At 39.2% G+C, this 23042-nt stretch overlaps 1 protein-coding gene across 2 annotated transcripts in view; it reads right to left on the bottom strand.

Moving 5' to 3' along the window:
* GSK3B (glycogen synthase kinase 3 beta) overlaps positions 1-23042 on the bottom strand; it is a 150419-nt gene that overhangs the window by 27780 nt on the left and 99597 nt on the right. For both annotated transcript variants that reach the window (XM_054654881.2, XM_054654883.2), the window contains exons 7-8: positions 14590-14687; positions 3598-3693 (exon numbers count right to left, since the gene is read on the bottom strand). In XM_054654881.2, coding sequence (XP_054510856.1) covers positions 3598-3693; positions 14590-14687 — 194 coding nt within the window. The remainder of the gene's footprint in view (positions 1-3597; positions 3694-14589; positions 14688-23042) is intronic.

Here is a 23042-nt window from a genome sequence, read left to right as displayed (position 1 = left end):
AGTGAAAATAAAGGGAGGTTTGGATGAAAAGAACATTTAAGTTATTAAACACACTGGTATTCTGAAAAGGACCCCCCTGCTAAATATAATCCAAAATATATTAGATTCCTCCTGTTGAGGCTGGGGTTGTAGGGATAGGTGACAGAGGAAAAGAAGAGGGAAGCCCTGTTTCTGAAGAATGGTTTGAGAGATTCCTGGAAAGTCCAGATTCTCTTTTCTTTGGCTAGCCAAGGACATGTTGAACTTCCATCATTTGGTGCCTCATGTATGTAAACTGATATAAAAACACACACATGCTTGGCCAACACAAAACTATAATGGAGACAAGAGAGAGGCCTCTGTAAGTTTTATAAGGGGAGAGTCCAACTCTTAAGATACAAATTTACTTCAATCTCAAATTATCAACAAATTGAAAAATCAGTCTGAGAACAGTTTGCAGTGCAAACTCATACTATTGCTGCAGCATAGGAAAGTACTTTTTAGAGTGTTAGACTTCTCTCATAATCGAAGAAGGAAGGTATCAATACTGTGTTAGGATAATACCAATCCATTTTTACTAAAAAGCCTGACATTCATCTATGAAGTTCAGATTCAAACATCTGTAAAACTTGTGCTCAAAATTCCAATTTTACCCCAAAATGTACTGAATCTGAAAAATAATATTCCTTCATAGATTTGTCTGTCTTCAGAGTTAAACAATTTCTCTATCTCTTTAAAAAACCCAGAATATTTTACATTCCACTATAGCACCAGCCACCATTCTTCTTCACAAGTAGATAACAGCAAGTGTAAGCAGATTACACATCATCACAGCAATACTGAGTAGGAAAGCAACATATCTGTGCCTCCCAGAAATGCCTGAGAGCAGACCAGAACCAGATACATCCTATTCAAGTCAGCACCACAGAATTTGAGGTGCAACCTACAGATACTACAGCTTCCAAAGAAAATTCTTAATTGCCATCTATGCACACTTTTGCAGACCAAGGAGGTCCCCTGAAAACAAGACCTTATTTTTGTATAGACACTGAAAACAACCAGTTCAGGACTGCATAGAAACATGCACTGGGCACCTTGAATGCATGAAACTAACTCCAGGCAGGGCCTACAAACCCAACTTTGACAAATACCCATGTTCTATTACACAGTACAAAACAAGGAGAATGGTCTTGTGTCTAAGAGCTTACAGCAGGGACTGACCATATTCTCAGTAGTTCTCTTTCAAACACACTGAAAGTAGCTGCCTGGAAGTAATTTCACACATACAAAAAATCCTTCTGTCTGCCGAGTCCTCTGGTCATAACTACTCAACAAAAATAGCCACCTTCTGCCTATTGTCATCTTCAATAATTCTTCAGCTTAGATGGCAAAGATTTGTGCTTCTGAAGCTGCAAGTTCATGTCCTGTTGGCAACTAGCTGCAGCAGTCTAGTTACATATACAGTTGTAACAAAAGAACAAAAACAACCAACAACATTATCACTTTCACTTCTTCAGACACTGCTGTTTTTGCAAAGCCAAAGCTCTGACGAGGTTTCTGTCACTATTCAAGTCTAAGATAGAGAAGCTCTGAGAGGATTGCCTATGCCCACTGACATGTTGTCAGACATTATATCAATACAACTGGGTAAGAAGAACCAATTCTATGTAATACTACTACTTAAATCTATCATGGCTCAACATGCTCAAATCGTTGAAAGGAAAGGATCTTGAGAAGTAATACACCGAGAAGATAAAGAAGATAAGTATCCCAGCATCATGCTGGGTAATCCATTTCTTAAATTTAGCCTTTGTATAATAAGTACAGATCTCACAAATGAAGTCTCATGTAACCCAATTGCAATAAACTGGTTTAAATGCTATTCTACACCCAGCTGACATGAGGAAGGGCTGTACACAGAATTTGAGAATGAGAAGGGCTGTAAAAATCTGTACACAGATTTGAGAATGAGAAGCTACACTGCAAGCACAACTCTCCAAAACTAATTGTGACCTAATGGAGAATGCAAATTTGATCTCCTGGCAAGCTTATCTCACTTCTTAATTTCATCTGTGATCCTCTACTACCACAAAAAAAAACCCCATTCTTTATAAATAGAAGGAAGTTCAGTCCTTTTGTGAGGCTTCCATTTGCTAAAAGCTGTGTTCTAAGAGACCATCAAATGCATACAGATGATTTATAGGACTGTTCAAGCTAAGATAAGCATTTCAACTAACTATGCAACTCAACTCCATGTCCTATAGTACAGCTCTGCACTTCTACTCCACTGTACATTAATTTAACCTCCCCTAATCTGAATGCCTTCAATGCAAGAATCCAGATGCGAACCTAATACTCAGTGCTACAAGGTTTTTGGGCTTATTCATGTGACTTTTGCCAGGATACAATTCACAACTGAAGAAATCACTCCCAGGGACTTCATCTGCTCTAATTTTTTCCCTCAGTCACATAAGGTATTAAAAAGCCTTGCTGGATTTACTAACCTCCCATACTATTATACATCACTTAACCAACACACAGAAAGTAACTCTGAGATGGAAACACAAACCATGGATTAGTGGGGAAAAGGTACATAAACCATTGGAGAATCTATCACAAGAACAGTGATGTATAGTACTGCCCTGCCATTTACCTGTCTGATATATGAGCTGCTATCAATTACCTCTAATTAATTTATTCAATGTTTCTACTGCCATAGAGTATTTGAAAAGAATCTTCCCTGGACATGTGCTTAGCTAGGCATGCAACCCTTCCACATACAGATATTACTTTCTTAGGAGAAGGAAACCTGAGTGCTGAGACAGGATGGAAATACCCTGTGACTATAACAGACGTTTCTCAAGCAGCCAGAGGAAATGTTAACTACCCAGGCTTCAATTGCTTGAAACTCAGTATTAACTTATTCCACACCCAAGAGTTTGACTAAATGATTGCTACTCTGTCTGAAGTCAAATACTCATCATTGCTTGATATGTGGAAGAACAATTAATTGTGCAGCAATGTAGTTATTTCATTGCTAGCAGTTTCCTCTTTGGTCATGGAGGTCATAGTATTTATTGCCTGTGTGTACTGCATTGGTGTCTCCCTATGAAAGCTAGATAACAAGAAATCTTAAGAAGTAACTCCAAGAAAAAATATCTCCACTCAACAGTACACCTACAGAAGTACAAACAGAATATTATCTATGAGAGAAGCATTTAAGAAAGTGACTCTCAGCCCTCATCACACTATTTAACAGCACTACAAAAGTGCCACATACATATTGGAACACTTTCCTCATTTCTATGTGACTTTTGCACATATCAGCTGATACCATGATAGCATATAGAATATTGCAATCTGCTACTAACACACACACCATGATCAAAAAAACAAAACAAAAAACAACCCACCTACAGGCAACCCCCAGACCAACAGATAGTACAATGTACTGCTTCAGTATCTCCTTCTCCTCAGCTACATAAAAAGTTTGCAGGTCCCCAGCTTAGTTAAAGGCACCCAGTTTAGACTGAAAGCCACCAAATCACCGAACAAACTGAACAACTTGAATTTTTACTTTCAGCCCACGTCTTTATTATTCAGATCATATAGACTCACCTTAGTCCATGGATGTGCCTTAATCTGAGGAAATTTGAATTCAGTATAGTTTGGATTCATTTCTCTAATTTGCTCCCTTGTAGGCGTTCCCAGAACCTATACAGGAGAAAAAAAAGGCAAACTGTTTAGATATGCTTCATATGGAATTAGGACTGAAGTATAACCTATCAGACACTGAGACAACTGAAGTCAATCTATGTAACTAGTAAATTAATATAGTGTGGAGAGCAAGACAACAAAACTTTTGCACCCAGGAGAGGGAAGTCCTTCTCCAGTCTTTGACCACTGTCCAGAATAAAAAATGTGTTGTACTCTGTGCTGCTGCCACTTGCCCAGCCAGTGGGCAACACTAAGAAGAGCCTGGTTGTCTCTTCATTCCCTCACACCACAAGGCTTTTACACACACTGACAAGATCCCTCATCCCCAGCCAAGCCTTCTCTGCTTCAGGCTCCAGCTCTTGCAATCTCTCCTCATATGACAGATGCTCCAGTGCCTTAATCACCTTTGTGGCCTTTACTCCAACATCAGTGGTCTCTTGTGGGCAATTCAGTTCATGCTCCAAGCCCAGTGTCAGAAATTTGTCCACATCTTAGAAGAGTTTTTCACAAAATCAAAGCATCTCTCTCAAACTTCGCAGTATTTTGGTGGGGTAGAGAATTAACTTTCATTAGGTTTATATAAAACAGTACCACCAAACACATTCAGGGATTGCAGTTCACCGCATATGGTTCAGGATCAGACAAGTAGCACAGACTGCATTTTACAAGTCATAAACAGCAGTCCTCTGACAAGCTTAAAAGATCAGCCAGTTACTGCTGAGCATGTCCTGCTCTCCCTGCAAACAAAACTGTGTGGCTTTAGGTGGTGCTTCCTCATCTCAATATTTCCACATGGAGGACAGACTTAGTTTAAATCTAACTTGGAAGTATCTGAAAGGCATACCACCTGTGGTTTACCTTCACCAAGCTGTGTTTCTCATTCCCAGAATCTGCACAATGTTATTTATGGATGCAAATTAGCTTTACGAGAAATAACAAACAATTGCACTTCTCTTTGAAGGGGTGGGTACATTTTGAAAGGATTTCAGAAATGTCTTGAGGGAATAAGCCTGACAATATGGCATTAATGCTTTCTTTTCAATTAGCACCAAGTGTGAGAGAGCCATTGTCTTCTAGCTATATATGAAAATTGCAAAGTGTCTGCAAGAAATCCCATTGTTTTCTGCTTCCACCCAGTTCTGGGCATCTCTTTGCTCTGCTGAGAGAAGGGGAGATGGCAGAAGGCAGGAGTGGCTCCCCTGTGCTGGGCTCAGGCTCATCTATATGAAACCTGTAGTGGCACTATTTTGGCCCCATGACAAATCCCTCCACACAGCTTAGCGTAATGTTATCACCTCATCTCATCAGACTGCACTGTCACCATCAGGCAACAAATGATCACATAATGCTGGCACTCTACCTTGCTGCTTGATGAAGAAATATCTGGTATCTGTGTACATTTTCATTCTGTTAGAAGAATGGAAATCACAAAAATGCACTCCAGAAAGTCAGGTAAGGAGGTAAAAGAGCAAGGTAACTGCTGTTTGAGAATGTGTGGAACAGAGAAACTATCATCAGGTATTATGAACAAAACTTGATATCTCTTTGCTTTTTAAAATAAGAGTTGCACAACGCAAAAATACACTATCCACAAAGCAACCTTTTATATAAAGAGCAGCAGCAGAGGAAATAAACTCTGCAACTTGCTCAGACAGTTGCTCCTTGGATAACAAATCTGACTGACAAATTGTATAAAATGAACAATAATGTTTTACAGGTCACATCGCTCATGAGGATTTAAAACCCACCTAATTCTAAAAGCCAAGGGCTACTCTCAGAAGTGTCAGCAGATTTTTTTGGGCGTATCTGAAAACACTGCTTTTGCTTAGGGGGTAAAAAAGGAGAATGTCTACAGATTCCATATATTTTGGTCAAGTTTCAAAGGAAAAAAAGAATTGAAAGGAAAATTTGCCCTTTCCCTGCTGGTTTTCTGTCTGGCATCCACAAGAGCATCAGCCACCCAGCTGCCAGCCCTGCCAGGATGGCTGCTCTCAAAAGCTTTGATGACCATCACTCTCAAACCTTTCCTGTTCTAAAAGATGAGATTTCCCACCCCTAAATATTATTTTCATCTGATTTTGGGATAAAAGTGATTTTTAGAACCTTGGAAGTTTTTTTGATTTCTTAAATTAACTTTCTGAAAAATGATGGGCACTGTCTATGGCTCTCATGTTTTCTAAAAGCTAAGTTTTCATGCCTCCCTAGTATAAACAATACTTTTTTAAAAGCATCTTTACCTTCTTTACCCCTTTTCTCCTCAAAAAATTCCTTCAATAGCTTTTCTAAGTAGCAGCAAGTAGATTTATTTTAAATTTAGCCCAAATATATCGAACTTGCTTGGTTGCCAAGGCTGCTCAGAACAGGAGCCTACACAGAGCAAGTATATTTAAAGATCACCTATAGCACCAGATAACTCAGATTAGATAAGCAAGGCCAATTTCATGGAAGAACCCACAGACAATGTCTATTCAAGCATTTCACTAAAAGCACAGCTGTAACTCCAGATGATGGTAGAGGGCAACTCCTAAGCTCAAGCACAGGCATCTAAGCAAGAGCACTTCAGGTTTCACAGATGGTTAGAAAAGAATGTACTGAAGAGGATCATGGTAGCTAAAAGAAGCAATTCTCTGACCTTTCAGCTACATAGCAAGCAGCCTTCAACACACAAAATAACTGTACAAAAGGAATAGTGAGTACTAGTAGCTACACAGTGTATTTATATTTACTCTGTTCTCTCGAGACTGTAAAAGCAGACTGTGCTTCCAATTGGTACTGATAGCGGATTAAGGGGAAAAAAACCCTCAACCACAAAACAACATGCCCCAAATCCAACCAAAAACTGAAAAGACAAGTAGTTTGGAAGGAAGAACAGAAGTTTTGAAGATTGTGTCAAATTCAAGTGACAAATTAGAACAGTAGGATAAATAAAGTGATAACCTGTAAAACTGTACCAGTACTTGACTTATCTTGAAGAGGTCCTGCAGTGGATCTCTCCTCACCCCCCAACATACCAATTCTGTTTGCAACATGATTTGAAACTTCACCTCACTGATTTATACCGGATTTTCAGTATATTAGGAATACTTTCAAGTAAACTTGGTAACAGCAATCACTTAAGCTGCTGCAAAAATTGGTCAAAATTCTTCTTTTGAGAAAGAAGCATGAATTACTGTGCTCATTTTTGGCAGAATTACTCCATGAAACAGCTGGTTTGCATTCAGATTGAATTTCATGTGTTTTAATTTGTGCCCATTCTTCTTGTCCTGTCATAGGATGCCAAAAAAAAAGAGGCTGGCTCCCTCTTTGAACCCTCCCTTCACATACTCTGTACACTGGTAAAATCCCCACCAATCTTGAAAAGTCAGAGAAATACAGGGTCCAATACTGAATGATTCAGGTCAATGCAAATTGGCACATACTATTCTAATTCCTGGGGAATCTTATGGAAAGTAATTTTATCAAGGAAAAAGTTGAAGTTCGAGAAAAGTTTTTTTCTATTTAACACTTGAAAAACAAAAAGAGAACCAAAGTAAGTAGTATAATAATAAAAATGCAGTTGTCTGATGGAATCAACTATAACTGGAATGAAGACTCAACTTTCAAATGAATGAAGGGGAGGTCGATGTGAGAATACAAAGCATCTTCCTGCATGTAAGATGCCAGGTCAACTAGTTTTTCTCTTCATTACCAATTGTCATTACCATCATCTCTTAAATAAAAATAAAGAAGCATTATCTACTAAGGTTAACTAAAGAATACACCTGCTGAGAAGTGGACACTGCTCTGATTCTCCTAGAACAAAAATTGAATACAACAGGTTTCACAGTATATTCTGTCAAGTTTTTTCCTTGACATTAGTCTGTAATGGATGAAAGTCCCCAAAACATTTTTATTCCACAAACAGGGTTCATGAAGGTAGGGTAATGGTATGTATCTCCTGCAGTTAAAGAAAAGCTACAATAAAGAAAGGCTCACAAGAATGCCATGCTCACCAAACAAGAAGGGGGATTTATGAACCTGGAACAAGCCCTGAAGTTGAATAAAGATTTTCAGTTTATGTTCTTACAATCAACTTTTTTAGGAGGAAAAGATGGATTATTCAGCTCCAAAAGACACTTCAGTTACACCTCAGTACCAAGACAGCTGCTGCCCACACCTGCTTCACTATGCGAAACCGCGCTGAGTCATTTATGAGCAACCCCACACTGTTGCAACAGCAGAGGAAAAGGAAAACTGCAAGAGTTTCAACAAATCCCAGTGGAATAAAGGCCCTTTATGACAACCATTGTTACTGCTGAACATTTGCCAAAATGTAATCACAGTTAAAGCAGAGGGACCTTGGTTAGAACCAAGGGTTCAGAAGCTCCAGCTGGTAGTCACTGAACTAGAGAGGGGAGAACATGATAATTTAAATCAGAAACCTCTAGAAAGCCATGGTTGCAGTAGTATAGTGGTCTTCCCTGGGAAAACTGTGCAAGTTTATGAGGAAATGTATTCCTTAAAGTCTGATGTTTATGGCTTACCAGATGGCATAATTAATACTTCAGCAAACATGACTGCCCCTCTTCAGAAAGTTTTGAGAGGTGTGCCAATAGCTATTTAAAAAACTTACACTGTAGCATCTCAAGCAGTTAACACAGCTTGAGACAATACTTCAAGAGGTCTGTGGTAGAAAGTAAAATAAACTTACCCACTTTATATACACTTCCTTTCAAAAACACTTTCTTGCCAAACAATGAAAGCCAACTAAATATAGATATTTTTTCTATTCATAACACGAAAGGAGCTATACATCAGGAATAGGAAGAAACCCATTGTCACCGCTGACATGAATATAATTGCCCATCAACTTTTTATACTGCCTGCAAGCACTGGAAGTGATGAATTAAGTGAGGCACAGGAACAGCCAAGTTGTGATGTGGGGGGGTACATCAGGGAAGAAAATGCCAGGAGCCTTCCCTTAGGGCTGAGGACAGAATCCATGTGAAAGCCCATGTCAGACACAGGCAGGTCATCAGCACAGGACCACATCCAATAAAATGAAATACTCTCCTATTGCTTACTCTCCCGGAAGAGAAGGCTCCTCTCTGCCCATTAACTACTCTGACTGGATTTATTTTATTTCAAAAACTGAGCCCAAAATAGTACCTTGACATTTGAGCATGAGCCATATATTATAATTGCAGTCTATACTTAGCATTAGGCGCAGTAAAACTGTCAAGAGCCCAAAAAGTTACACATGAATAGGATTCCTGATACTATTGAACTTGCTTTTTCATACATTTTTCCCCCTAGCTCCCCCTTACCCAGGAAACTATGAGAAGAAGATTTTATTATTCCTCTTAAATTACCATGAAATGTCAGTTTTGGTGCAAGGAATAATCACAGTGCAGTAGCAACCAAAAAACTCAAAGCAAACACCACCCCCACCCTGTAACCCCCACTTCTTTCCTGCAGTTTTCACAAGTTGGTTGATTCATCTCATACTCTAAATAGCAGCACACGGAAAAAATATTTCCGGTAAAGAAAACACCGGACAGATTGGCTGATGCTGTCCTCCCCATGTCCCAGGGCTGCTCAGATAATTATTGCTGCTTCATTCTTTTGACAGATTCTTTTTTTTTTTCCTGCTTTTGAGAGGAGTATGGGGAAGGTACTAAACATAAACTTTGAGAAGATTATTATCTTAGAAACAAACCCAATTACCCTTCTGAGATTCACTTCCTGCAAGAGGAATAAAGAGTAACCACTGTCTGCAGGAACTGTACTTGAAGAGGTTTGAAGTTTGGAAAGCATATGCCAGCCAGTTTTACCTTGACAGTTCTGGGATGATGTAGAGCTTGTGAGGCCAGGAATGCCAACAAACTCCCAAGCTTTCACAGGGAGCAGTCCTCCCATCCACCACTGCTGCACTGTAAGCTGTGCACAAGAGACTGGAGATCAATGAAGGAGTCTGTCCTGACTGCATCTCAAAGAAAAATCACTCTTTTTGTCTAAGTGCTCCTTCTTTCAAACTGTATTCAGCAGGGTCCCACTTGCACAGTGGATTTTAAATAGTGAAGTGGACACTGCCACCTTCCTGGGCTGCTGGAAGAATCCATCAGGTACAAGGCTGCAAGACTGCTCTGAGGCATAGTGTTTAATTGTACATAATTTCTTTATGGGATCACTGATGAAATCCACACTACCGCAACTGACTGTTTCAGAAACTGAGTACATTTCTGAAGGAGATGTCACTTGAAAGCCAGTAGGGGCATGAATTTTAATGAGTATATCTGGTTACCCACTTGAGATATTCCCCGCGATGGGACAACCTAACATTTGGGATAGCAAGCAAGAGCTAAAAAAAAAAAAGTAAGAATCACCATTCAAGATCAAAGTTTGGAAAAAGCACATGATTTCTCTCCTGTAATAGCATAAGTATTCAAGAAGAGTGTACTTGGGTTAAACCACTTCTTCAGATGGAGCTCCAAGACAGTACTCCCCTATATCAAATCTCATTTTGTCACCAAAGTGGTCAAAGATCTCTCTTTCCCAGTCAGACTGAGAACATGCGGAAAGACCACATTTAAAGAAATAGGAACAAGTGGAAAAAATTTAAAAGAGGACTGTCTTTTGATGCAATTGAATGTGATGCTGTGGTTCTAGAGGGGCACAGTTTTTCAGAGCAGTTTGCAAATACACAGTAGGTCTGGAAAAACTCCAGGTGCAATTATATGGAGAAGATCTTGCAAGACTGCTTGAAATGAAACTACATTAAGCCTATTGAAAGTGTCTCAAAATCTGTCAAAAGCCAAAAATGCTTGTGATGCAGCAAGGGACTGAGGATGTTGAGCATATGGCCTGCAGGAAGGGCAAACTCTGCCAACTGATATATCACCATGAACACAGCTAAAGAGAGGATGTCATCAAGAACTGCATGAGAAAGGAGAACTAATTTAATGTGATGGCATTTTGAAGTCATTATCCAGTCTAATGCAAAAAACTTCACAGCCAGGTGTAGCATTCACTTGCTGTGTTGTGAAATAAACTCTGAATAATCATAGCTGAGTAAGCAATTGAAGAGAAAACTGAAACGTTTATCTTGGCTCAAAAAAAACCTCCTCAAGTGTAACTGTGATTCAATCATCTTGAATTGATAAGAACTAGCAGTAAAGCTTCTAAGCTGACCTCTTCCTGCAGTGGAATCAATCAAATAGAAAGGATGAAAGTCTGACGTATTTCCAAACGTGTGACCAAGTATCTTCTTACTATAGCCCATTTTTAGAAATTTAAAATACACCATCTTCCCTGCCCCTAACTTTCAGACACACAGTTCCAATGAAGCTATCTGAAAAGCAGGACCCCAGATAGTCAAACAGCAGCTCCCAGGTTCCAACCTGCAAGTTTCTACCAAGCTCACTGCTATTCTACAACTGTCAGATCTCACAGCTCTGCTCCTCCCACAGCCAGCTAGCATTAAAATAAGTCTGTGTTACAATGAAAGCTTGAAATACCAATTTTCTATGGCAGCAAATGGAAGAGGTGGATGCCATCTGTCAGATTTTTTTAATGAATCCCACCCTAAAGGAAACTTTATACAACATCACGTTTTACATGTTGTGCCAAGATTTAGCATTTCTGATAATTTTTATGCTGCAGAATTGCATGTCCTCAACCATACTGAGGCTATGAAACAAACTCACTCATGTGGTTGCTTCTTTTATACCATCCTTTCAAATCTGAGTTGAGTTTAAGCACCATTCTGGAAGTGCTAAGAGCAGAATGTTTCCATCTTCTTAATTCGATTATTGGTCATTTTTAAAAGATACACAGTAGATGGGACAGATACCTCCCAACAGCTGGCAGAATGGAAAAAAATTGACCTCACTTTCTACTTTTTCCCCATTTTCAAAAGGTGAGGAAAAATTTTAGGTAAATACACTTTTTCCCTCTACTTCCACCATGAGAAATACTTGTAAATGGATACAGTGTTACAAGGGAAGCACCTTGCTATCCCATTCCTAGACAATTTCTCACAGCTGTTGATCTTGAACACAACAGTCTCAATTATAACTTTTCTCTGTATTCCCACCTTCACCTTCTGCTAGGGCTTTTCTGAATAGTTTTGTAAAAACTTCACAACAGAAGATTAGGGGGACAAGGGCACTGAAAAGCAACCCATTTCTCCAGTTTGCACTCAGCTTCTCTTCCAGTCTTGCCTTCAGAATATATGCTGCATTGGTAACAAATACTGTCAGAAGAACACAGTACCCACCCATTCAGGCTCACATTTTACATTACACTTTCTTCAAGTTTCAGTGAACATCCTTTTTTGTAATTACTGCTGTAAGATTTACAGTATTTTTCCCCCAGATTTTCCTAAAACATACTGCCTCAGTACATTTTGTTTCACTTCACTTCTGTCTGTAGTGGACTACATATGTAATAGAAGATGAGAAAATCCCAGCATGACACAGGCGTGAATGGTCACTAAATATCCCCATTTCTATATTTAAAGAAATTTGTCAGAAGTTTGTTTCTGTGAGGGTGAGTATCATCATTTCAATCTGTAATTTACTGACATACCTTTTACACTGGGTACTCCTTCAGTTGCCTTGAGAAATATCATCAGTTTGCCAGTACTATATATCGTCACTACGAGTTAGTCAAGAAATTTACCACCACAGAGGTACAATTTTACTGAAATTTTACTTCAGCAATTTTACTGAAGTACTCCTCTGCTTCAATACAACTGAAGTGGAAACAAAAGTGTCACAATTGGAGAATATATGTGCTATGAAATTACTGGCTCATTGATGCTTTCTTCAGGAGTGCAGAACTGATGTTAACAGCTTCTTAGCAAACTTTCAACCAACAAATTTCTCTTGCCAAACATGTCAATAATAAGAGACCATCTATCTCCTCGTTATTTTGCTTTCACATTGTGGAATCAAAGCAATGGTAGGGCAGAGAACTACAGTTTTGCCAATAAGGTCTCTCTACACTCAGATTTCTGATCAAGCCATGAACAGTCACCATGATATAAAGTTCTATTTACAAAAATTCAGGTGGAGGTTGGGCTCTTCTTGTGGACAGCAGGGAAAGTTTAGGCTGGACATCAGAAGGCATTTCTTCACAGAAAGGGTGATTAGATATTGAAAAGGACTGCCCAGGGAGGTAGTGAAGTCACTGTCCCTGGAAGGGTTTAAGAAGAGACTGGATGTGTCATTTAGCACCATGGTATAGTTGACATGGCAGAGTTGGGTCATTGGTTGGACTTGATCTCAGAGGTCTTTTTCAATCTTGCTGATTCTTTGATTAGCTTTAGTTTTTCAGGATTTTAGACATTCATTAAAAAACAAACCAGGACTTTTCAGAAATGTCCAAAATCAAATACCACACATTATCACACAAAATCCTGAGGAGGTCTGCTCATCTGACGTGGACCCCGTCACATGTCACAAAAGCAGCAAAAAGCAGGACACCACTCCAAGACATTTCTCAAAAGTTAAAAATATTGTCACTTGTACCATCATCAGCCCTACATCTGAAAGCAACTCTAGTTTTTTTTGTGTTTCCTAAGCAAACTGACCCAACTTGGATAAACTGAGTTTGAAATACACTGGGCAGAAATGCAATAAGAAGACATCAAGAAAGTCACAGGAGGAGTATGTGCAAGACATGGAGTCTCCAGAGGCAAGCTGCTGACTGAAGGATGTCCAGCAGGACAGACAAACTCACTGTAACAGAAGCCAGGTTTATGTGGTCAAAACCTGGAAGAGATGGGGTGACAGTCTAGAAATGTCACAGGACACCCCTGAGCCTCAGCCCATGTCCTTCAGGCAGGAGAATGACCAGTCAATGTTGGTTCATGTCATACACTCTGCTAGGACAGGGACAAAGACACCGGCAGCTGTTCTAGTCAATGACACAGACAAGTAGGAAGCTCTCCACCTACAAATTTGGGTTTTGAGGGGCTTTTCACATGCATGCCACACAAATATTTATGCATCAAGGAAGTAGCAAAATCAAGGAGGAAATTCTCTTACTACAGTGCCCTCACGGTGATGAAATCAAAAAAGCTGAACAGTATGTGTACACATCTTATCCTCTGTCATAATGCCACCTTATTATGTGCATAGTATATATTCAGAGGAAAATTATACTGTTCTCTCTGGAAATCTTGTTTCCTTCACTGCAGAAGTTGAAAAAGGTAGACAAGGGTGCTGGGAAGTCAGACACCTGTCTATAAAGTATTCTTCCATGCCTCCAATTTGAGAACTTCAGAATATTCACTGCTTTCCAAATGAAATTAATCAAGATGTGCTTGGACATAAGTGATACATAAGTGTTACATATTTTGACACATTAGTTATTTTACCTTTAAAAACAAGACTCTTCAGGTGAAAGGTACCTTTGTCCTACATGTCCTGATTCTGTATCTACAAAAACAAGTGCCTTTTCCCACCTTTAATTTTAAAAGAGCTAGGAGGAAGGAAGAAGAGAAGGCAACTACATATGTGAAGAATCTGGCATAAGGAATTTAACAACACTGTTTTCAAAGTCAAGTATAAATTGTGTGCAACAAAGGAAAAAAAAGACAGACTCCTAAAGAATGAAAATCATACATTAATAAATATTGTCCCAGTAAGCACTTTTTCCAAGCACACTGGAGTGCAATCCTTTATGAGGGAAAAAGCCCCAGTATATATCATTATGCATTACTGCAAGAAGAGAAAGTATAGATCATCAGGTTCTCAAAATAGCAGAAGTGTTTTCAAACACTGTTTACATGCAAAAACCGTACAATCATGTCAGAAGATATGTATGCTCACCAGTTTATAACAGTGGATGTTTTCATACTGATTCCCAAGGAATAATGCAGTCAAAACAACACTTAAGATTCCATACCTTGATTATTTCCACCAACTGATCCACACCACTGTCACCTGGAAAGATCGGTTGTCCTAGTAACAGTTCAGCCAATACACAGCCTGCTGACCACACATCTAAAAAGGGAAAGGTGGAGGACAGGGAAAGGTATCAGTAAAATATACATATTAAGCTATTCATAAAAAACCCAGCCATTTTAAGCTACTTACTTTATCCTTTGCCATGTTTGATTGTGTATGCAACACAGCTAAAAATAAAAACCATTCCTATCCTAATGTTACCAGATACCTGGTATAAAACAACAGTGTGCAGACAGTCTTAGAAGTCAAACTGTGAGACAATGAGAACTGGAAAATCACATTAAATGCTATAATATATTGACATTAAAACTTACACATGGAGGGAAAAGACCATAAAATGCTTGCCATTTATAAATTGAGAATTTCCCTGTGTTGGTTTAGATCACATTGATTATGAACTACGAATAGGTATCATGCAACACAGTGGCTGATGTTTTTACTGTTTCTCAGTGTTGAATCGACTCAGTTTTTCATACATATATTGTAAGCATACATGCACTGACAGATGAACCAGTACTGCAAGTATTACTAGTATCCTGAAGTACATGATGATTAAGGGATCTGGGAGGCAGCCTCTCTACCCAGTCACTTCAAGATCTAATCTTTATCCCAATTCCATTTGCCAACTTGGATGAGTAACAGAACTGCAAGTCACAGATCACATGTCAACAGCATCTTGTAGAAGAAGCCTTTAACTAATTTTTGTATGTATACCAAAAACCTCAAGAAGTCCTTAGGAGCTATTCCTCCTACATGAAGAAAATTTTCATAATCTATTCCAGGTATATCCTCTTAGATAATTAGGCAATTCAATATTACAGAGGCAACTTAGGAATGTATCTAAGTGTACTACAGAACACAGTATTTTATTTTTGGAATTTAATTAACCAAAGAGAAAAATCTAACAAAGCAAATGCAATAAACACTGTTTATCAGTGTTTGTGAGAATCTAATGTAATTGCACAGCAAATAAATGGAATTTTAAGCTGCTCAACACAGTAGAAGTATTGTACTTGATTGCAGAAAACTGCTTCTCCCCAAAAATAGATTCGCTGTAAAGTTTTCTAGAAAGTCTTCAATTGTTGAATCAATACCTGAAACCTTACACTAAAATTCAATCTCAAACAAGCAATCAGCAACAGAAGAGCCATAAAGTCTGGAATACAAAGAAACACCCCAAAAAGGAAAACCAGTCCCCTTCCACCCATATGTCTTTGAACTCTCACCTACTTTTATGAGCTAGCCTTGTTCCCCAGGAGAATTTATCTCCTGAGATCTGTTCCACTGAGATAATCTATGCTATGACAGAAATCCTTACTCCCTCATCTATTTAAACTATGTCCCATCTCTGGAAGTGTTTGAGGCCAGCCTGGATGGAGCTCTGAGCAACCTGGTCTAGTGGAAGGTGTCCCTGCCCATAGCAAGGGGTTGGAACAAGGTGGTCTTTAAGGTCTGTTCCAACCTAAGCCATTCTATGATCCATGGTACTGTAAAGCAGAATATACACAACCCTGCCAGTAATGGCTAAAGGTCTGAGTAAGGAAAACATCTCTGACAGCTCTCCAAGCCATCTCTTATCACTTTGTCACAACCACCACAGAGTGGTGCGAAATAAAATCAAATAAAAATTTCAGGAGTTTAAGATTTATATCAAAATAATCAGCAAGTTAAAACACAGTTTTCCTTCCCCCATTTCTAAAGGAAAGAGTGAGAAGGCTATGCAAAAATACTTCCCCTCCTCAGGAATATGGTTCAATTGGAACATACAGTAGACTAACACCACTGTCATTACTTCAGCTTTTGAAATTATTCACTTCCAAATCAAATGGATGCACTTTTACCTAATGTCTTGGTACAAACATTGCATCAGGGTTTATCCTAAAACGTAACTACTTACAATGTAAACAGTACCAGAAATAATTTGACATTTGAGTCTTGAATTTTAGCAAGCAAACATACAAGTTGATGCTTTTTAATGTTTTAGTCACATTTAATAAAAGCTGATATGGCCACTGAGGTGCTAAGATCTCTTCTGGACAACAAACTAAGAAGGAATCATGTAAAGAATGTTTAATTGCATCTAACTAATCAATGTCTCTCTCTGATAGCTCCTGCTGTTGGACCAATACATCCAGCAAAACCATGATGCAAAGCATCACTTTTGGTGTCTCCCATACATATTAGGTTTAGAGGAATTACATAACTGTTAAACAGATAGATTTCTCCAGAGGTACCAAAGAGATAGATTAAATGTACTAAGCAGTCAGAATGTTATAACTTAAAATTCTATTTAAAGATACCTTTAAAGGGTTTTAAGTAAGCCAAGTCCTTTACAAAACAAGTAGTTACACCAAATCTGTAATCATTATTTACAACTCAAATCCTTATTTTGCACTGAAAATGTTATATATGGCAAGGACAAATATTGGACAGAATATATACAAACACAGAGCTGACAGGAGAGTAAGTCTTTAATCACAATTCACTTCCTTTTAAGATTTTGAAAGTATGCTAGCATTACTTTCTTCAGATTAGACTGTGGCTTTTTCAAACTGTTTTAAATAACCTTCTGGTCTGACTGTTCCATTAAGTTGGCTTTGAGCTGTTTTTGCTTTTCCTAGTTTCCCTAAATGCTTTTGCCCTCCACCAGTCTATTTCAGACAAGTCTGTAGGACAGAAGTCTCAAATGCAATACAAAAATTTTATAAAAACAGCAGTGTTGGTGCCAAGGTGAGGAGGGTTCAGTCCTTTGGGGAAGGGCTGGGATTGCCCAGCCCTGCCAAACTGCAGCTGCAAACCAGCCAAACAATGTGCAGGTCCTTGTTCAAGAAAGCCAAGCACGAACAGCAGAGGGCACACGAGAAAGCTGAGGGCGTCACATGGGAACAGAGGGGAAAAAGGCAAGGATGTAGGTCATGAGGAAATAGGTGGCAATGGCTGAGGAATACTTGCTGCATCCATGCTGGGTTTAATTCCTCAAACATACATCAAAATCCATCAGAAACCTATTGCTCCTTATGCACTGAAATCTTCCAACCTAGGCAATCTAATGTCTTGTTTAAAGTCTATTTACTTTTCCTTTACTTTGCCTGCTAACACTTTAAATACACAGTGCAGTAAAACACAGGCGTTTCAAAATCTCCATCTTTTTTCCAGGCATGTAATTTCACCAACTTCCAAATCAGGACTTGGGCAATGTTCCCTGGACAAGGAAGTGAACAAATCCTTGAAGCAACCTCAACAAAATCCAGCGAGTGGAGGCTAAGTTGAGGAGCTCCAAGGAGGGACAGAAACAAAACAATATACACAGGTATTTATACAACTCTTGATAAGCAATGTACAATAAGGAACAAACTCAGAAATTTCATCTCTGCTGAAACTTAATGGAATTTATGCCACTGACTAAAATTTGGTTCCAGGATAGTTTGCTCTTTTTTTTCCCCACACCCTTTATATCTTGCATTTTAAAATATATCTACCACATCAGGATGGTAAAATTCTTCCTCAAGCCTGAAGTAAACAAGTACTAATTTCTGTATTGAAAGACATGTTACTTAAAGGAAGTGATCAGCTTACAGTAGTTCCTTCCCAGTGACTTTTATGTCTTAGTACAGTCAGAGCTAACTGCTACAGATTAATATGTGGTGTAACTACCTGCTCCCATGGGAGAAGAAGCATTTTCTGAACTATTTTTTTTCAGTATGTGCCAAGTTAATTAAAGCCATCTAGGACTCTCATTCACATACTTTAAATTAGCTAATAAACACGAGAGAATCTTAAAAGAAAAATACATCAACAAATGGTCCTTACGCCAAACTAGTTGGGACAACGCGAAATTTTAGGAGAAAATACTGAAAACTATTCATATTAAGATAGCAGGCAAGGGTACTTTCTTCATACCTTCAGTGAAATGTAGTCTAAACTATACAGAGAATAAATACAACTGCCAGGCAACAGCAACCTTCAAATAAGCTTATTTTAGATAGTAGTCACACATTACAATGGTAGCTAATGCCGTATCTTTCCTAGACTAAAGAACACTTAGACAAATACCATTATCACCTAACCTACCTCCATTAATTTAAACACACAAAAATTCATACAGCCTCTTGTACTACAAAAATTTTCTTAAATTAAGTCTCTACTACTTTATTGATCTTCAGAGCTGTTAGATGGACGATGTCTAATAATATAATCTTCATAATGCCCTTGCTTTTGAATGCATTCTAGCATTACAGAAGGCAAGAAAACAAGTATTCATCTTTAAATCAGGAAGAGGCATTTAGGAGAAACAGTGCAAAATACACTCCTTAGCTTTAATTCTGTAAGCGTGCAATAGCCATTTAGAGTTGGAAATTAACACCCTGTCCACAAATTTCACTTTTTCTGATTTTAAACTCTGCCTTTCCAAGCTGAAAAGCTGGCCCTCTTCTTCACAGCAGAAGCACCATTCATTGAATTACACTCTAGCTCCTCTTACTCGTTATTTGGAGGACATGGAGGAGGAAGGAGGGGACAAAAGGACAGTTTCTCTTATCCACTTAGTACAAATTAAGAACTTCCATTTATCTGATGCTTTATGGGGCGTATTTACCTTCCTACTTTTTTATTACCCTCATCTATTCATCTCTGCCTCACTATTCCTTCATCTTGATAGACTTCCTCCATCTTGGAGGTGACTCAAAGCTGCTGCTCTGGAAACTGTGGAAACAAACCAAAAGTCAGTAAAGCAGCCCTGGGAAGTCATAAAATCAACAGCTTCTAGTTGCCAAATGCCAGACCCAAAGTGCTTTTCACTGCTGCTTGTTTGAAACAATATTTGGGATGTCAGAACAAGAGCAAAATTCAGGATTACAGGCAGGTGTGGTATGTTGGTAGAAGTTTTGCACATCAAGCCACCACAGATCCATGGACTGACGAGAAGGAGTAAGGCTGAAACATGAAAATGCTTGAAAGACATGCTTTTTCCAGTATTTGGAACAAAAACTAAACACAGGTATCTCTATTCTCTTGCAATGAAGAGATGAAACTACAATGACAGGTGGCAGAGTAGTTCAGTAAATTAACACACCTGCTTACTTTCAGCACTGGAAGCTGCCATCTGAGAAAGAAGCAAATCCTTCTGACTGTTTGGCAACTGTTCAGGGACACACCTTGTGGTGGTTCTTCCTCAAGAAACTCTGAGACAGGCCAACTACACATACCTGCAGAAGGAGCTTCTGCTCCAGACTGCTGAGGTGAAACACATGCTTGCTAGGAACGTGAATGAACAACTTGATGATACTTATTTTCAGACACCCCAAGAGAAGCCAGCAATGGTCATGCAGATCAATCTTTCCCTGACAGTGGCTATAAATGTTCCCTCTGGAACAGTCCCAACTCCTGCCAGTGCAGTGGTGGAACAAAAGCACTGAGAGCAGCAGTCCCTCGTTGTGCAGAAGCACCACCAGGATCTGCTGAGTCCTCCCCTGCCCTGTCACCTCACCTAGGGAAAAACCACATGAGATGGAGGCAAAGCTCAGCTTCTTTCCATACAAAAGGAGCTCGAGGCCACAGAAACACCTGCATCCAGCCCTACTCCAGTGCTTGTCCCAGGACACTGCAGGGGAACATGGGCACCCATTCCAGGGTTTTTCAGCAGCAGCATCACCCATATGACCAGCACAGCCAGAACCATGCCATCAACATACTCTGGAATGCTATAACACACACAGACTGGCAAAGAAGAAACCTCAGCCAAAACGCTGTCAAGGTACAGCTGAAGGGCTTGGTTTGGAAAAAACCAACAAACCAGCCCCCCACTTCCCTCTCTTCCCCCCCCCTCAAAAAACCCCAACCAACCAACAACAAACTCCTGCAAATCAGCTGCAGGAAATAAACTATGTCCATTCCCAGCAAGCTTTAGAGACAAACACAAACACACACACTTGCAGAATTCATAGCCAAAGGTGCACAAAGGCCCAATCTGTACAAGCTATGAAGGCACCCAATTGACATGAATACTTGTGCCTGACCACTGAAAAATCCTGTAAAGTTCTAATGCAGTCACATAACAGCTATTATGGGTAGGGACTTGCAGCTATTTGGCAACAGTGACTATTTAAGAACTCTAATAGGTTATTTCCCAGGTCGTTATTTTAAAAATAGAGTCCCACGTCTGCTGAAGACACTAACTGCAGTAAATGTGATTTGATGCTGCTCTTACTATGGTATGTATTTAAATGCAGCACTAATGTGGTACTTTACAGAAGTGTGACTAACATCACATCCCTGGCTCAATTATTTTTTAAAGGGACCTCTTGGGTTAGAATTGAAGTCATGCACTTCAATGAAACAATCAAGATCCTAGAAGTTAAATGCCAGTTCACAGTTTGTTGTGACATCCAGGATGAAGAGACACATCCTGGAATGAACTGCTACACTGAAGAGCAAGTAATGTCATGAGGACAAATTCATGTGTTTAAAGACAACCTGGATGAAGCCAGACAGCCTAATGCAACTCCTGGTTACAATGCTAAACAAGATGACTAACAGCTGACATTGTCATAATGCAGCTGGCTGTGCAGTCAAGTACTGGGCCACCAGTGCCACTGCCTAGTCTTAAAAAGGACTTCTTGCTCAGAAATCCTTCCAGTCATTATCCTATTGCAGCGCATTATAATCATAAGCCCTGCAGTAACATTAACAAACAACAAAAACTCTCACAAAAAAACAGTTGGGAGCCTTGCAGATAATGTAGGAAAATTTCTACTTAGAACACTTTTTGGCTTTGTATTCTTCATTGATTTAACTTTTACCACAGTTTTACTAGAGGATATTTAACTGGGAGAATAAAGATCCCTGCCTTACATGTAAAGCTCACTTTTTGTTACCACACACACAAGTCATTCTTACAGAGTGATAAAGACTATAGTGGGAAAAGGTTGTTATGCTAACAACTCACAAGAAAAACAAGAACTAAAAAAACCAAGCATGCCAACATATAAGTTTAAAAGGCAGCATTACAATACTGAAGCATTTCACAGTTCCCTACACTCTGAGCTATGGATAAAGCACTAATAATTACATACTCTTTTTCTTCTTTTAATAAATCCCTATATGCTTGTTGATTGGTTTTCCAACAAGCTGGATGAGTTTGGATGAACAATCCCATGTGAAATAAGGAAGAGTTCTCACTATGCACCATTGCTGCCTACCAGCAAGAACTAAGGGATATGTACAAACAGCAGCACCACAAAATTAACTCTTAGAATTTCTTAACCCTTAGAAATTAGCATACTGCAGAACACTGGGAAACTGTAGAGCTTGTAAAAGCATTTTATTCCTGCCCATCTCCCAAATCCAAAGACTGCTAAGAAAGAAGAGGAAGGTGGATAGGACAGGAAGGAGTGAAGGAGTATTAACTTAATTTTCAAGCAATTCAGTGCAAATTTCAAAGAAAGGACTTGGAGGGACAGGTGAGGTTTTTGGCACAAGACAGTCAGAAGAATGACTGAAATTCAAGATATTTTTGAAGGCAAATGAAAAATTGCCCTTCAGAATGGAATTTTTATTAGAACCATTTTAGAGACCAGCAGGTAAAACAACAAAAATGGAAAGCACAATTTGAACAAGGGTCTGCAGCTGGAGCAAGAGACACTTCACAGGCTTATCTGAAAAGCAGCTTCTCCTGCTGACACATAAAATACACATTTTATGCAGCTATCCTCTGAAACAAGAGGTCTCAGTGCACTCTGATAATGCAGCTGAGCCAATCTATTAGCTCTCAGCTGGCAAAAAGATGTCAAATGGGATCAGCCACCTTTCCCTCACTCATGAGCTCACAACACTTTGCTTTTACCTGGGCTTTGCTGCTTACTGGACTGCACAATACTGCTGATTGCACTCAGTCACTCACACAGCAGGAAGTTAACCTGCCAAAATTTCTTGTCAGTTGATGCTGAATCAGCAAATTAAAGAGTAAACTGTGAGAGCCAGGGTATCCAGGGACAAGTGCAGGGGTGGGGCTGCCACTTCTGGCAGCAGCCAACAGTAAGTTCTGCCCTTCTATCTTTATTGTGCCATACTTTCCCCAGACTACTCTTGGTTCTGCCTCTTTTTCCTACTAGGAATATATGCAAGAGTTGCTACAATACATACTGAATAGTAAATAATGTGAAAAAAATTTATGAGAGCAGGGAAGTCTTCAGGAACATGCTGAGGTGGGGTTTTTTGCTCCTCTTTAGGAACTGCAAAGTTAAAACAAGTCAGCCAGCCACTGAGTTTCACTCTAGTTCAAACACAGTGAGTTTAAATATACTGGTTATAAACACAGTCTACCAAGAGTTGATCATGATCTCAAAATCCTTTGGAAAACATTAAACCTTGCCTAAATGACTCAAGTCCATAAGC

The sequence above is a fragment of the Agelaius phoeniceus genome, chromosome 2 (assembly GCF_051311805.1).
Source record: "Agelaius phoeniceus isolate bAgePho1 chromosome 2, bAgePho1.hap1, whole genome shotgun sequence".
Lineage (NCBI taxonomy): Eukaryota > Metazoa > Chordata > Aves > Passeriformes > Icteridae > Agelaius > Agelaius phoeniceus.
This window is presented reverse-complemented; position numbering and strand designations above follow the sequence as displayed.